The sequence below is a fragment of the Anabas testudineus genome, chromosome 13 (genome assembly GCF_900324465.2).
Source record: "Anabas testudineus chromosome 13, fAnaTes1.2, whole genome shotgun sequence".
Lineage (NCBI taxonomy): Eukaryota > Metazoa > Chordata > Actinopteri > Anabantiformes > Anabantidae > Anabas > Anabas testudineus.
Window position 1 is genome coordinate 17,070,445 of NC_046622.1, and position 15,709 is coordinate 17,086,153.

At 38.3% G+C, this 15,709-nt stretch overlaps 1 protein-coding gene across 5 annotated transcripts in view; it reads right to left on the reverse strand.

The window, feature by feature from the left end:
* The window catches only part of arhgef12a (Rho guanine nucleotide exchange factor (GEF) 12a), a 37,190-nt gene that overhangs the window by 15,257 nt on the left and 6,224 nt on the right, over positions 1-15,709 (reverse strand). For 2 of the 5 annotated variants that reach the window (XM_026369459.1, XM_026369471.2), the window contains exons 2-6: positions 6,646-6,666; positions 5,865-5,956; positions 4,013-4,081; positions 1,115-1,213; positions 3-52 (exon numbers count right to left, since the gene is read on the reverse strand). In XM_026369459.1, the coding sequence (XP_026225244.1) occupies positions 3-52; positions 1,115-1,213; positions 4,013-4,081; positions 5,865-5,956; positions 6,646-6,666 (331 nt within the window). The remainder of the gene's footprint in view (positions 1-2; positions 53-1,114; positions 1,214-4,012; positions 4,082-5,864; positions 5,957-6,645; positions 6,667-15,709) is intronic. The other 3 variants (XM_026369481.1, XM_026369466.1, XM_026369477.1) reach the window with 2 other exon arrangements.

The window sequence follows — 15,709 nt, forward strand, 5'->3', positions numbered from 1 at the left end:
ACCTTGATGATCCTGTCTCCTGTCTGTACACCTGCACGCATAGCAGCTCCATCTGACAAACACAGAGCAAACAGAGACATGGAAGGAAATAAAACAAATGGAAGAATAAAAAGAAATTGGATATAGGATGGAAAACGCAGTTTCATGGTGCAGTTGTAGATATGTCTGCACAATGAACATAACATATAGGCTTGACGCAGCAGATGTTGCAAAGTGATTATTTGAGTGCTATTTTGAAAGACCATAACAGTGGTTATATTACGAGAAGGACCTGTTTCACAGCTCCACCCCAAACAAAGGGATTTAGGCATGAGACAGGTTATTATGAGATCCACGTCTGACTCTATAGTCAGCAGCAAGCAGCTGAAGCAGTTTGTAAACCAGATACATTTCTACAGATACACTACATATAATGTGTATTTTGGATCTCCGGGTTTGTATTATTATGTAAAGTTCAACTAGTGTCACTAAGAACATAATTCTGTCTGATAACTTGTTAGAGGTGGAAGTTGAAGAACAGGCTTGACAGACAACCTGTGACTAAATTATCTGCTTTTACTGTATGTGATAAAATATTTGCATGTGATATATTTCAGCACCACTAATGCATTAAGTCGGAAAGACAAAACAATCATTTAGAGTTAATCTTGCTTGTCTTAAACCTGATTATAAACAAGTATAAACGGGAAAAGCTAGAGCAAGTTATACAGCGATAGTCCAACACTGCCAAACAATAATGACAGTGAAACTAAAATCCTTGATCAGTTCTGCACTTCTGTAAGGATCATGTAATGTTTTCTGTGTACTGATAACACCCCGCATCCCCCACAGACAGGAAGAGACTGCCGGGGACCACAAAGTCCCCTCTTTAAAAGATAAAAAGATAAAGCAGAAGCTGCAGCTACTGTGAAACTACTGAGGAGGAAATATCCAGTCAATGGCTCACCCCTATGAGTAAGTGCCACACTACTCTTGATATCTGTGAGTTCAGAGCGTGACAGTTTGATGTCAGTGCATGAAAAAGCAGCCCACATCTCTATTACAATGGGTTAGATCAGAAGTAGTCATTGTGAACATCTTTTTCTTTTTCCTTTTAGGTTTGACTCCACCTTACCTTCTTTGACAAGCTGCACAAAAACTGGGTTGTCACCACTGACAGTGAGCCCAAATCCATTTTCATCTTTCTGGATGATTACACATCGCTGGACCAGACCTGCAAGTGAGACAGACAGGGCAGAAAGACATAACAGTGTCTTCAAAAGGACTAGTCATAAAAGGAAATGTACTTAATTCTATGAGGTCAGTGAACTGACATCAACAGACTTTGTGAACAGTTTGATTTTAAATAACTTGGATATATTACATTTTACACTAGATTTTTTGAGTGAATCCAGACATGTGCTGTACAAAGGGTGGGTTTTATAAAAGGACATGGCAACACACCTCTCATTTGAGCTCATAGTCTCAAAACAATGTGAACCTTAAAACAAGTTGCTGAGATTTTCCCCCCTGCTGTTTATACTGACCCTAATTGAGATTGTGTTGTTCACCAATTGGGAAAACTCTTTAATATAAATTAATATAAATAAGAGAAATCCCAACTAATGCTTTCTCAACTTAGATGAGTTACAGAGAAACTAGGTGTTCTGGGTAATTGGGAATGTGTTTACATTTTCTTAAGTAACCTAGCTACTCAAAATCAGGGAATACATGCAGCAGATGAGTGCACATATTTCTCATCTACCTCAAACTTCTCTGGAAGCATGAGTCACAGATTTGACCAGTTTCCTTACTTTCAGTTTTAGTCTGATTTTGGGTGGAATTGATTTAAAAATGAGAAGGCATCTCTCTGTGTAATGATCTGTCCTTTCACCCAGCCACTCCACTCCACTACTTCGCTTTATGCAGCCTTTTGTTGTGCAAATGTATTCTGGATAAAATCCAATTACAAACCTGGTTATGCGTATACATGGCAGAGAAAATGGCATTCTCTCTACCTGGGGAAATCGTGTTTGTATAAATCCCTACACAATTACAGAAACCAGGTTTCTCAGTTGATTAATAGACTTACTTAAGAAAGCCCAACTAAACCCAGGTTACCAAAGTTTAAATGCAATGTCTGTTGTCCAGATAACAAATGTGTACAGTAAACAAAGCTTGGCCAGACAGCTAGGGCTTTACAGAGATTTGATGTAATGTGGACAAAATAGTTTTAAAATTGTTGTATTGTCAACTAACTCATTTGTGAACAACAGAAAAGAGGAAGGAACGTTACTCTTCAGGTTCTTTATGCACCGTTTCATTAGGGTAGCAAGCAGAGATTAGAGCTTATCTCATGTCTGGCTGCCACTGACTAGACTGACAGGAGTGTACAGACTAAAAGCAACTCAATGAGAAGAATGCAAAATGTTTAAATACAAAAATGTTGACGTGAGTACATTCTTCAATAATGACATGGCAATCGTAAAACATATGTGACCCAGACTAGTGAGGTGTCCCTTGAATTGGTTTCTAGTTTTGTGTCCAAGATTTCCTTGTCAGTGCAGCATCAACCACAGAGGTAAGTCGATCAATAAGTGCAGTGCTACAATGGGGGTTGGAGACGGGAAAGAACGGGAGCTAATACACAGAGGGCAGTTAGGTGAGTCAAAAGCAGCAGACTGGGGGGAGGGAAGCAGAGAGAAGGCTAGGCATTGCTAAGAGAAGAGGGGGAAGAGAAAGCTGAAGAGGGAAAGGGTGTTGAGGAAACAGATGAAGCCATATGGGATAAAGAGCTGGTGTGAATTTGCCTCTGGATGTTGATCTTTTGCCTGTTTCCTATGCTTAATGGCATTTTAGAGATCATGGGTCGTTTTATAAACTATGAGGAGTGGGATTGCTGACATGATCATGTTAATCCATCCAAGCTAATGTATTATTCAGAGGTTTAATGATTTGTAATCAGCACCCTCTGCAACACAAGCACATGTACTACAGGGAATAAACTGACCTAAAAGGCCATAGGCCTTAAAATACCACATACAAAGGCCAGGGGACTTCTTAAATCTAAAAGGCTGAGCATTCAAAGCTTCAAATGACATCCTGTGATAAATGCTTTTTCTGTGAACTTCTTGACTTGATGCAAGACCAGACACAATAGAGATAACAGGTTCAAACACAAAGAACAAATATGCTTTGTTCAATATGACAGAAGCTTATCTTGATCTTAAACTTAGGCTAGACTGACAGAAACTGGAATTTCTGACAGCCGCCTTAAGAGTTCACTGCATGTGAGGCCTGGCACCAGCATGATTAGTTTGAAGGGAATCACACAGTACCTGACTATTTCTATCTCAAGACCCAAATTAAGTTCCAGAACCTTGGTGATGGGAAAAGGAAAAACCAGCCACATAGAATCACAGGAATATATTCTTTGCACTGGCTTGAACCACTGTTATCCTGGAGAATAATTATGCTAAACTTTCTAACAATGCTAAACTAGACCCTCAGCCCTGCTTAGATTTTACATTGTGCTGCTGTGTTCAAAGATATAATTGTTTGAACAATAAACCAATTTACCACTGACATTTTAGAGGAGAGCTCAAATGATTTATACATTTTCCATCTGAACAATTATTAGTTACAGCTTCTTAATTGTTAGGATTTGCTGCAACAAACCAAATTTAGTTTTGACATTTTGTTCAAATAAAATAATAACTTACATATGCCACCATGGAATTTAATGAAATAATACTTTCAGCAAATCCAGATTTTAGCTGCTGCAGTAATAGTACAAACATGGAGGAAACTAATTTAATCTAATTTATACTGTGTACTGATTTTTTTCTATGACCAACTCAGAGAGGGAAATAAATCAAATGACTGTGCACCCTAATATTATAATGATTAAAACAGTAAAGCTTTATTGCTGGTAGTCTACTTAAAACAATCATCTAGTGACAATTTCACACCGGCGCCTGAAGCATGTATATATGCAGGTGTCACACCAGTCATTCCAGCAGGAGCATCTTACCACAGGACTCAGTCTTCCCCTCTGCTAGCACACTGCTGCTGCCACTCTTCTGCACCACCAGAGACTCTGCTTGCAGCCCCCACCACACAGACAGCATAGCAGCAAAACGCACACACACGCACACACAAATACACGTAAAGGACACAAAGAAAGGAAACACAAAACAGGAAAGACAAAATCATGAGGGAGAAATAATCATGAGATAAAAAATTATGAACATAAAAGGTTGTTTAATAAATCATAGCTGTTTGAATAGGCAAGAATGCAGTCACTAAAAATTAACTAGCTTGAATTTTTGTTTGCATGTACATTTTTTAAAATACTTCAACTCCTACAGGTGTCACTCTACTAATTCACTGTAACTACAGTGACAGGAGCTCCATTTTTAAATAAAGAAGCCACACTGTGCAATTACTATAATGCTCATGTTTACCTGAGGCCCTGTAAAGTGAAACTAAACCTACTCATCTCATCTACTCTGGTTTAACAATTTCTGTTAAAAAACAGAAATTACAGTCAAAATAAATCCAAAACTAAATTACACCTCATAACAGAGAAGGAACTGTTCTTCAACCACTTAAGCATCTTAACATATTTAGAAAATTGTCAAGTATATTTTAAGCCTTTAATATAATAACTGATATAATTACTGCATATATCCCATTGTTTTGTATATACAGTAAAGGCAGTTTTATTTTCCCACCTGACTGCTCTTGCCCATTCCTAATAAAAGCAAAACATTTTCACATCATGACAAAGAATGAAACCAAAAGAAAAGGCCAGGAATGATTCTAAAAAGAGTTCATGCAACTTGCAATTAACAGAGGGACAAAGTAATATAGACCAACATCATGCTGACATGCAAAGATATCGACATAAATTTAAATATGATGCATATCTAGAAATAAAAATAATATTGAAAGTAGCTTTAAATGCACTGAAGCAATCTATGTCCACTTTATTTTAATGACTGTATCGTTCCCAAACCATAACAGGAGTATATGGAAGGATATTTTAGTGTAGTGCTACACACAGACAGAAAACAGGGTGCATGTCTTGTGGAACCACTGAGAAAACACATTTTGTCTATGTTATGTTGCATCATACTGAGATAAGCCACCATGTGGCGCAGAGGATTTTCTGTTTTATTTTGAATACAGGAGCTTCAGTGATATCTCAAATCACACTGCCCTGACTGCTGACAAATACCACAGGGAATGTTGTCACATCACAACAGTCTTCATTTGAACCTTAACAATCTCACCCGGCAATAAACCTGAAGCTGGCTAACAGGCTTAGTGGCTTGCTATGCCCTTTAAGTTTGCATAGAGACCACCCAAGCACACAGAGCAGACAAAACCCACAGTGCACTGATTTATGTAAAAGTACAAAAAACACATGGACATTAAACATGCAGCTGCAGATTTTTAGGTCCGGCTTCAAACCTGCAAAACGTAACGTGACTTAAGCCTTGAATCTGCCAAACTGTCAGTATAATGCAGGTATGACAATATTATCCCGTCCGTGAGTTGAAGTCATCTAAAAAAACAGTGTTCAATACCCCAGTGATAAACCCAAGCAATTATCTCAGATTAGATCACACAAGTTTTCAAAAGGAGCACAAAGCATGGCACCACCTTTCACCATCCCAGCATGCCTTGTGCAAACCATCATCAGCACACTTGTTCTATGACACACTTTATGTGCAGGTTAGACAGAGAGAAAGAAATGGGTGGGACGGTCAGACAGATAAAGTGATGCATGTGGAGATAGAAAGACATGGTAGAAAAAGGCAGAGTAGGTGTCGGAGAGTAAGAAAACAATGAGTCTGAAAACAAAAATGGGAAGTTACCTGTAGGGTCAAACTCATTGGAGGGTAGTGCAGTTTTATCACTTTTGGGTTTCTTGTCCGGGGGGTGGTCTTTACTGAGTATGCTGCTGGTTCTAGAGAAATAGGAACACCAATAACTAACAACAAACACCAAGCATCTGACATGAAATTTTACAGGCAGTGTCACTGTGTTGTGTGTGTCTTACTGTATAATACATGCATAGGATACAGGCAAATGAATGTGGAATTACACCAATACACAGCAACAACAATTGTTCACTTCATTGTTGGGGGTCATGTGGAAAGAGGACCTAGTAGTGTATGAATCATGTTGAGTGTGTCTACTGTATAATGTAACAGCCAGAGAGGATGTGGAGCTGCTTTGCTGAGTGCCCAGAGAGCAAGGCCAGAGAAAGGATGCTCCTCAGAGGAGGTGCCACAAGGCCAGACTCCAGCTTGAACCTTGGGAGGCTATGTATGGCTGCCTCTGCCTATACCGGCCCCAACTGTGAAAGGCTACTGTTCTGTTCACAGTGAAAGGCAGTGATGGGCCGCCCTTAGATGAGGGACCCCTTTGTCCGTCATTTTGTGTGTGTGTATATATGTGTGTACATGAGTGTGGGGGGAGGGTTTGTTTGGCCCTCACTATGAGGACTTCTGTGTTGCAGCAAACCAGGCCTAGTAAAACTCTCATTTCCCTCATCTGGATCTGTGTGTATAAACCACTGGTGCGTATGTGTGCGTTGCCTGCCATATGCACGGGTGTCTCTGCAATAAAATATGTGAAAATTAAGATTATTACCTGTTTGCTTTCTTGGGAAACCTGCAAGATAAAAGAGAGTGGTCATAAGTATCCCATGGAAATGATGTGATTAATATAATTCAATACATTGAAACAAATAAATAAAGTTTATGCCTACATGGAGGCTGGAAAACAAAAAGCCGAGTTGACAGCGTCTCCTGAGACCAGTATAGTGGTAAACATGATAATCCTGATCAAACATCAGTTCAACAGTTCTTCAGCTGCAGATTAAAGCCTTTTCCAGGTCAAATGTCCCCAGACTCTCAGCTCTGTGTTTGTGTGTGTGTGTGCACACTGTGATTTAGTTCCTCACAGACATCATGACTTGACTGTAATAATCATATCCTAATCACATCCATGTCCTGTTTCATTCGAGGCAGCCTGCCCTGAGACTGATCACTGCCAGAGTGATGTTGAAATGAAATGAAATAATTTTTCTCACCACCACACTGGAGAAAAGAACTGTTTTCCAGAAAGTTAGACATTTGAGTACAGATGTTTTATACTCAAATCACCACAGTAGGTGATTGATTTCATCTTTCGGATGGATAGGTTTCTCACAAAACCTGACTCGAGTACTTGGTGAAGGATGAAAAAAGAATTTATCCACACTTGGCTAGATGCCAAATTTCCTCTTTACGTTCAAGGTTTCTTTAAATCATTGAGGAAGAGTTTATTCAAAAACATTTTAAAGAGTAATATTCATATATTTTATTTGTTTCAATTTTCACGGAAAGGAAAATCTCCTCAACACTCATGAGTTTTGTGCTAATTATCTGGGTGGCCCCTCAACCCTACATTATTCCTGGTGGGGTCTGCACAGTCAGGACAGTTCATTTTAAGAGGGAGCCAGTGTTTAGCTATTCTTCCACTGGGTTGTAAGTTATATGGTTACATTTACTACTATAAAGACTAAATTTAGACTGTTATTTTTAGGCTTTATTTTATTGTGGTGAAGAATACAAGAAATGGTAGACTGGTCTTTTAGCCAGGAAACAATGCCATAAAAATAAATAAATGAAAACTAAAAAAATAATGTAATGCTCACATCTCTTTAGTCAGGGTGTCTCTGCTGAGTGAACTGTTAAGAACTGTTCATTTTCAAACCTCTGTTTTATGTTTGACACAAAGTTTAATCTTCTACACAATATTATAAGTACATAAGTAGCATTATAATACAAGTACGCATAACTTGACCAGTCTTCGTAATGTCGAAGTCTCACGACTAACTAGCCCACATTAACTCTCTTTCTCCTGGCGACAGTGTGTCCCATTCAGAGCCATGCAGGGGCAGCTGAATGGCCCGTTTATGAAAATGCCTCAGACTGTAATAAGTTCCAGAGCCTCCAGCAGAAAAAAAAGACTAGCTTTAAGTAACCCACTCCCTAAGAAATCTCTGAACTGGAGAGATGGAAAAGTCAGCACATAAACACACACACTGAGCTGTGACATGCGTATGCACAAGCTTAAGGATGGCAAAAGTGAGTAGGCAGATGTTTTTCTTGGTTGATCATACAGGAGCAAATGGAAACAGTCAAACCGGGTTCTAACAGGCTGGATGATGCATCAGGTTATCTGTGATGTCTACGCTAAACTAGACTTTTGTCTAGTCTATAAATAATGCAGTGCCTCTTCCTGATGTTTCAATAGGGGGTTGTACAAGTGATGAAATATTTTCATTTAGAATTTTATCATTCAGTACCTACATAAAGTTGGCCGCAAAGAAATATCTCAGCAATGGAAAAAGTATAGTGGTGACTGAGAACACACAGTACAAGACAATATAGACTGGAAAAAAGGAATAAGGTGTGTATTGAAACAGGATTACTAATATTGAGGGGTTTACACAAAAAAAAAAGGCGAGGAAGAAAAAGCTTGAGCTGTAGTACGATTTTCAGCTTTCAACATAATAAATATACCCTAACATACTGTGCAATGTAACTTTTCTTAAATTACAGGCAGAATTTGTTGATGGTAAACCAAAAATATCCTGCAACACAGACTCAAGGGTTGGACAGAAGATGTTCCTTAGCTGCTTCTGCCCCACATCTGGATCTTTGCAGACTATTTTTAAGTTCTTGATGCTCGTGTTGACAACAGTCTTTCCATTAAATAAAATAAAAGCTTTCTCTCCGAGGGCAATTTTCTATCTGGGTGGCTAAGAGTATTGCTGTCACGCTGATTTTTACACTAAATGGGCTGCACCGAGTGCAGAGAAAAAAATTAAAAGAATGAAAAACAATGACCAACCAGTATCACAGAGAAAATAAACAGCACATCAGCACTGATAATGAAACACTCAAACCTGCCAGAAAAAGATGCAGGAACTTCATCACAACTTGGGGGGGGCAAAGAAAAGAAAAAGAAACAGGAGCAGCGAGTGCAGTTGCAGACATACAATAACAACTGTACTTTAAAAAATACATTTGTTGAATTAATCTGCTGTTTTTGAACAATATATGGCATCAAACACAACTCAAATGTGACAAAATCTGTTGTGAACACGTATGCTAGGTAACTAAAGTTATTTGGTGCACATGCAACTAGAATCAAGTAATACCAATCAAATAACCACAGCCATAATAATGTCTAGACAGCTAAACGCTTCAGAGTAATCACAAAGAAATGGGACTGACAAAGAAGAACAAAGATGTAAGTCATCAAAACAAAAATAGCTTTCAAGTGATGCTACGAAGAATAATTTATTGTACTCCAGTCATTATGTATCAGTATATGAGCTGATACACAGAGAGAGCTCTCTACAACCAGGATTGAATCAGATTAAAAGCTTTCCTGAGAGCTATTGTATTGTGCAAGACAGAAATGATAACTATAATAGCAACTACTTTAAAGTTTCCAAGTCAAATGAAAAAGGCAGTTACTTTCAGTGTGTCAGCAAAATTGTATTTCTGTTTACACTTCAAGAAGATCAAATATATTTTAAGGGACTGACAAAACAACAGAAAATGTCTACTACAAAACAAGCAGAGCCTACCGAGCCTTCCGAATTCCCATTTTGTTTTGCTTTACAATACAAAAAGAGCTCATAAAAGGTGCAGACCTGCAGAAAGGCCTGAAGTACCACATTAAGCTGAAAAAAGACTTTCACCTGATGTACCTGAATGTTGCCAAAATCTGGCATAACACATAGTGCATTTTAAATAGCCGACTTACGTTCAATTTAAAAAATCTAAATTTGAACTGCGTGTGCAGCTGAAAATAAAACTCAAACATTTACAGTATCTCAATATAACCTTGTGCAGGACAACATTTAATGAATTAAATTCTGAATATAAGCTTGAACTTGAAAACAAACTGTGTAAGCTGATTGAATAAACTGTGACAAACCTAGTGACAAATCGTATCAGCATAACTACTATAGAAAATGTGTACAGGTTGACACGCCTGAAGGTGACATGTTAACTAACACTGGTTAAAAAAAGAATAGACCACAAGAATTATTTGCATTTCCCTTTTTCCTCTTTCAATGTCATGTCCCTTTTGAGTTTGTGGCAACCGTAGATCTTACTGGTAAGTACTGGTAAGGTATATTAAAAAATTTAATTAGTGTATTTAATATACAGTACATAGTATAAGAGTGGCTATGCTAAAATACCTAGAACACAAATGAAGCAGTGGATATGGTGAGAGGCGGCTTTCAGGATAAAACTCAGCCAGACAGAATGTTAAAAGGACAAAAAAACTAAAACTGAATCACAATCTGTTTTAGTGCATAAGTGCCTTGAGCAAAATAATAATGTAATAACAGTAATGACTCAACAGATTCAAACTTAAGTCTGTAAGGTGTGGCAAAGTTATTTGTGTCAAGGTACTTTATTTATTCTAGTTCATTAAATGCAGCCTTACTGATGTGCACCACGTTGCCCAAAATGTTGACAAAAGGTGGATTTTCTAAAGGATTCCTTGTGGATTAGATTTTATTACTTATTTACAATAGAACATGATTAATCACACATATTATGTTTAATTTTCTGTCTAAACAACAACATGCATTGTGCTAAAAATGTATTTGATGCGTCACTACATATATAGGCGCAAGAAAAAGACCCGTTGGCCTTTTACTGTTGAATACATTTTTATTCTGATGCATTTAACTTATTTATTGCTGATGACAACTTGCATTCTTAACATTAAACCAAGGTTTACTGTGCAAACAGGTAACTGTCATAGTTATGTACTACTACTACTAATAATAAAAGGCACTTTAATTATATAAGACAGCTTAACATGCTGCATGGGCAGTTTATCTTCAACTTGTAGTTGGATTTTCTTCCAGAAAGATTATGTACTGTGTGTATACAGCTTTGTTTGCACTGCGAAATGACAGTGACTAATTCTGAGAGGAGATGGATACAAAGTCCAATCAGTGCACGGCTTACTAGTCAAATCAAAGGGTCTCACTTCCTTCCTTCCTTCATTTCTATTAAGATGCCACTAAAAAGTGTTGCTGATACAGTCAAAGCTCATAACTTCACAGTAAATCTCATCACACTGGTTCAACATTAGTGGTGAATTATCTAGTCAGTAGGGAACAGTAGCTTATTGTTCTAGTGTGAGTATGTCCTAATGATAGTCTAAACATGTTATAAACATTGTATATAAGAAGAACATGACTTACTCAATAATTGAGAAAATATTAGAGCTGAATCGAATATCAAATGTCAAAAAGGTACATATAAGCAACTATTTTGTTAATCCATAATCCATTTCTCATTTTTTATTAAAATGCAAAACTTGCCTTCCCTTGCCATACAGATTTTAGAAATGGGCGTGGACATTTTGGTAGGAAAGTGTGGGTCCTTTGATTGCTGTGGACAAGCATGGGTAAATATTAGATCCCAAATTTCACCAGTAAGCAGAGGTAACTTCTCTTCAATTTCCCCAGAATCTGCTGTCAAGTCTTGGGTTCTAATGACGTGTCGACACAGACAGAGTAGCATGAACAGCACGTTAGCCGAGCAGCAGCAGCGTCTGTGCTGCCTATGAAAAGTGACCATAAACAGGCACACGCAGCAGTTGAGAGAAACGTGGCTGGTTCAAAATTCAGTACAACTTGACATGGAAAGTGTTCAAAGATAAATAGACATGCCTTCACTCTACAACAAAAGCAGCAAGGCCACTATACCTGGTCTGCTTCAGTTATTGCAAAAACTTTCTATGTTACACCTCAGTTTTAATTTTGAATTGCAGAACCTTTGCAGAATATGTCACTGAGAATTGATTCCTTCTTAAAAATCTGCCTTGTAGTGGACAGGAGACAAAACAAAGAGCTTTTCATTAATATATCTCATGGGATAACTTTAAAATGTGTCTCCATTATACAAAAGAAGTCTATGAGAAACTCTGAAAACATCATGCTAAAAGAAATGACACTTTTTCTCTCAAGACTAAGAATCAATTTTCAGATCTAGATGTGAAAGTCTTCAAGTCTGAGCTAGGACCTCTTCCTGGACGTGGCCATTAAATGTGCAGGGAGTGAGAAAGAGAGAAAAGGCCGAGTCAGAACAGGGTGGGATGGGAGGGGCAGCAGTGGAGCGGGCCTGGGCTTGAATGCTCCATTGAGGTTTGGTGTTTTGATGGAAAACTGTGGCAGAGCTGGGCCAACTGCAGCAACAGTTGCAGCAAGACAAGACCACGGAGAGAATAAGAGTAGTGAAAGACCAAAGAGCCCTGAGGGAGCAAGACAAGATTCAGAGGAAGCAGTTCAGATTATTCACAATTCCTCTTAGAAACAGATGTAGACATGTTACTCAGGTTAAAGTGGGAGCTGAATTATGAACAAGTAACTCAATACAACACAAAAACAGAAACTTTAAACTGATCATTAGGCAAAGTAGGTGGATGCTTGGTATTCTAAACTTCCCAGCTATAAAGTGTGTTATATAGTGTTGCTGCAGTAATCTGGAGTCTCCTACCAGAAGTGAATAAACATAGATCACAACACGTGTTGTTGGAGCTGGGAGAGGTGGGGCCTGTCTGAAACGATGAGAGAATTGGACCGTTTTGGGAGTTGCCTGCAGGCTGCAGACATCAGACTGAGGTGTGTTTCATTCCAGGAGGTGAAATACAATGCAAAGTTTTACACACTGCAGCACATCCACAGATGTTGATTTATGAAACATGAACATAAAACATTGGAAAAGTGAAACTCTATGGCCATAGCGCAACATCCCAAGATATTTTTTGTGCCACTGGCCTGGCAAGTATTCTATGGAAATGGCAACATATCCTTTTCAGCCAGCCAGGCATTCGTGTCAGCCCTTTAAAACTGGTCTGTGATTCTATCTCAATGATACAGTCTCCTCAACAGTCTGATTCATGCCGGCTGCCTGCCAATGGGAGAGAACACACACAAATACTGCTTGTTATCTAATCTATATACCTGAGTCACACAATGTGCGTGCACACACATACACAGCCTGCATGACATCACTGCTTCTCATTCCCTGGCACTGAAAAAGTAGTAGTATATAGCCACACAGCAACACTTCTTGTGTATCACAGTGTACTCTAATATAAAACACTGTGACATCACACTCACCATGAGACCTTAACAGTGTTTAATTCACTTTACTGACTGAGATATGGATTTAAACAAAGAGAATACTGAATGTGTTTGTTTTGTTGCTTTTTGTTCTTAAGAAAACACACTCGCCAGAAAACTCCCAAACTGAAATTTCTAATTTACAAAAGTACTTAAAACAAAACTGTGTCAAGTTTGGGCCCCAAATACCCTACAGACCCTGCTGTAAGGACGACCATCTCAGCAACATTATATCAGATCTTTATGGAGTGAACACATGAAAGCCTCTATGAGAAAAGACATATACCAGCCCACTTAGAGTTTATGGCATTTAAAGAAGTCTGAGAGGGAGGACATTGGAGAGAATTAAAGAAAGGATAAATGCATGCTAAGGTTCTTACAAAAAAAAAAGAAAAACACTCCAGAGTGGATGTGGCCTGAGACTGAGATGCTAGTTCACCTTTCAGCATGACAATGAAATTACCTGAGGCAAATAGTCAAGATAAGGCAGGAGCGGCTTTCAGTAAAAGTCTTTCTTGAGTCAAAGCCAAATGTAACCCCTATAGAACATCTGTGGAGAGATGTGAAGATGGCAGTTCACTTTCCGTCCAAACATGATGGAGCTTAAGCGGTTTGTCTTTTTGTGTTTCACTGGAGTCCACCATGGAGAGTTTGGAGAATGACAATGCTCCTCTTTGCAATGCAGGTGATTATTTTATAATGACTCTGCTAAAAGCCAACTATCACCATACCTGCCATGTTTTACGTCAAAACAATTAATAATAAACAGCATTATTAATTCTTCCTGCAGAATGAATTAATAATGTAACAACCCAGGAAATTTGGCCACATCGTTGGTTATGACACTGTCAAGACAATAGCTGCAATATGCTGTAATGACCCAGACACAAAGATACAAGTTCTGGCAAGGCAGGTATTGTGTGGCTCTTTTTTATGAAATTAGCCAATAGCTCACCCAAGAGCTCCAAGATTAGATCACTAGACATACAACACGTTTGTATTATCTGTTCTTTGTTCTTCGTCTTTCCAAATATATGAACACAAGTGGTAAACACGGATACTCAATACATTCTTTCATTTCTCCTATGCCTCCTTCTCAACCAAATACAAATACAAAGGTTACTGTGCCAAATATACTGTATTAAATACAGACACAATAACTTTCATGCTTGCTAAATGACATTGCCTGTGTTCAATTTATGTATTTGCATTTTCTCATCCCTGTGTTTTGCACATTTGAGCAAAAACGCTCCATTCTGCATATTTATGCAGGTAAAGGTGCAAATTCCTCAGCATGGTACATCAGCAGTGGGAGCAGTTTTTTAAATTTATTTTTTAAGTGCAAACCTTTAGCAATTGAAGTATACAAAAGGTGTAAGAGACTGAATACTTTCTGCAAAAAACAAAAAGTAAATGGTATTTTAATAAGATAATTAAATGAAACATACGATTACAGTTATATCTCAAACACAAGGTTTAGTGGTGATATTACATTTTGCATCTAAGTTTACACTTGCAGTGTTTTGGCAATACCCTATCCTAATGTTTATGTCAATAAAGTCAGAAACAGAGAGAGAGAGAGAGAGAGAGAGAGATAGAGAGAGAGAGAGAGAGAGAGAGAGAGAGGACGATAAATAAAGAGAGAGAGAGGAGAGACGAGGAGAGGAGAGGCGGAGGAAGAGAAAGAGAGAGAGAGAGAGGACAGAAGCGAGAAAAGAAAGAGGAGGAGAGAAAGCAGCGAGAGAGAGAAAGAAAGAGAGAGAGAGAGAGAAAGAAAGAGAGAGAGAAAGAGAAAGAGAAAGAGAAAGAGAAAGAGAGAGGTGTGTAAAAGAGACAAGAGCAATGGTTAAGTTCAAGCTAAAGCCTCAGGGGGAAAACGGTGCCCTTTCTGCCCCAATAAACCTCATCGGGAATTCTGACATGAGGGCCGGAGGATAGACATTTCTTCACGCTATGCTGACTGTTGTCCTACAGTAACGGGAAAGGAAAGGTGGTAGTTCAACATGCTACACTAAATGCTGCTGATCATACACCCTGTCACAAAACGGGAGCACTTTTCTGATCAATGAGTAATTTTCACGATCTGAGTAAACCACTGAAATTTTGCTACTAAAGTATATTTCTTTTTAGGTCATGTCCTTTTTTCAATATTACATTATGGGGTATCCCAACATGTTTGCCTGGCACACATAAACACCTGGAAAAGACTTATATGACTTATTATCCTGCAATGCTCTCAAAGACTTAAAGACTGAAATTTGACCTATGATGAAATGTAAGCTGATGCAAGTTAAAGTAAAACACATTACTGACACCTCATCCTCTCCAAAGCTATAAAATATTCCATCTATTATACCATATGTAAAAAAAAAAAAAACAGCTTAGTGAAAGCAACATGACCAAATATACTGTTTTAGTGTTTCATCACTAAGGGAACTAGTCTGTCATTAGGCAAAGATGTAGTGATTTAAAGTACACGTTCGCACTTTTGTTTCCACG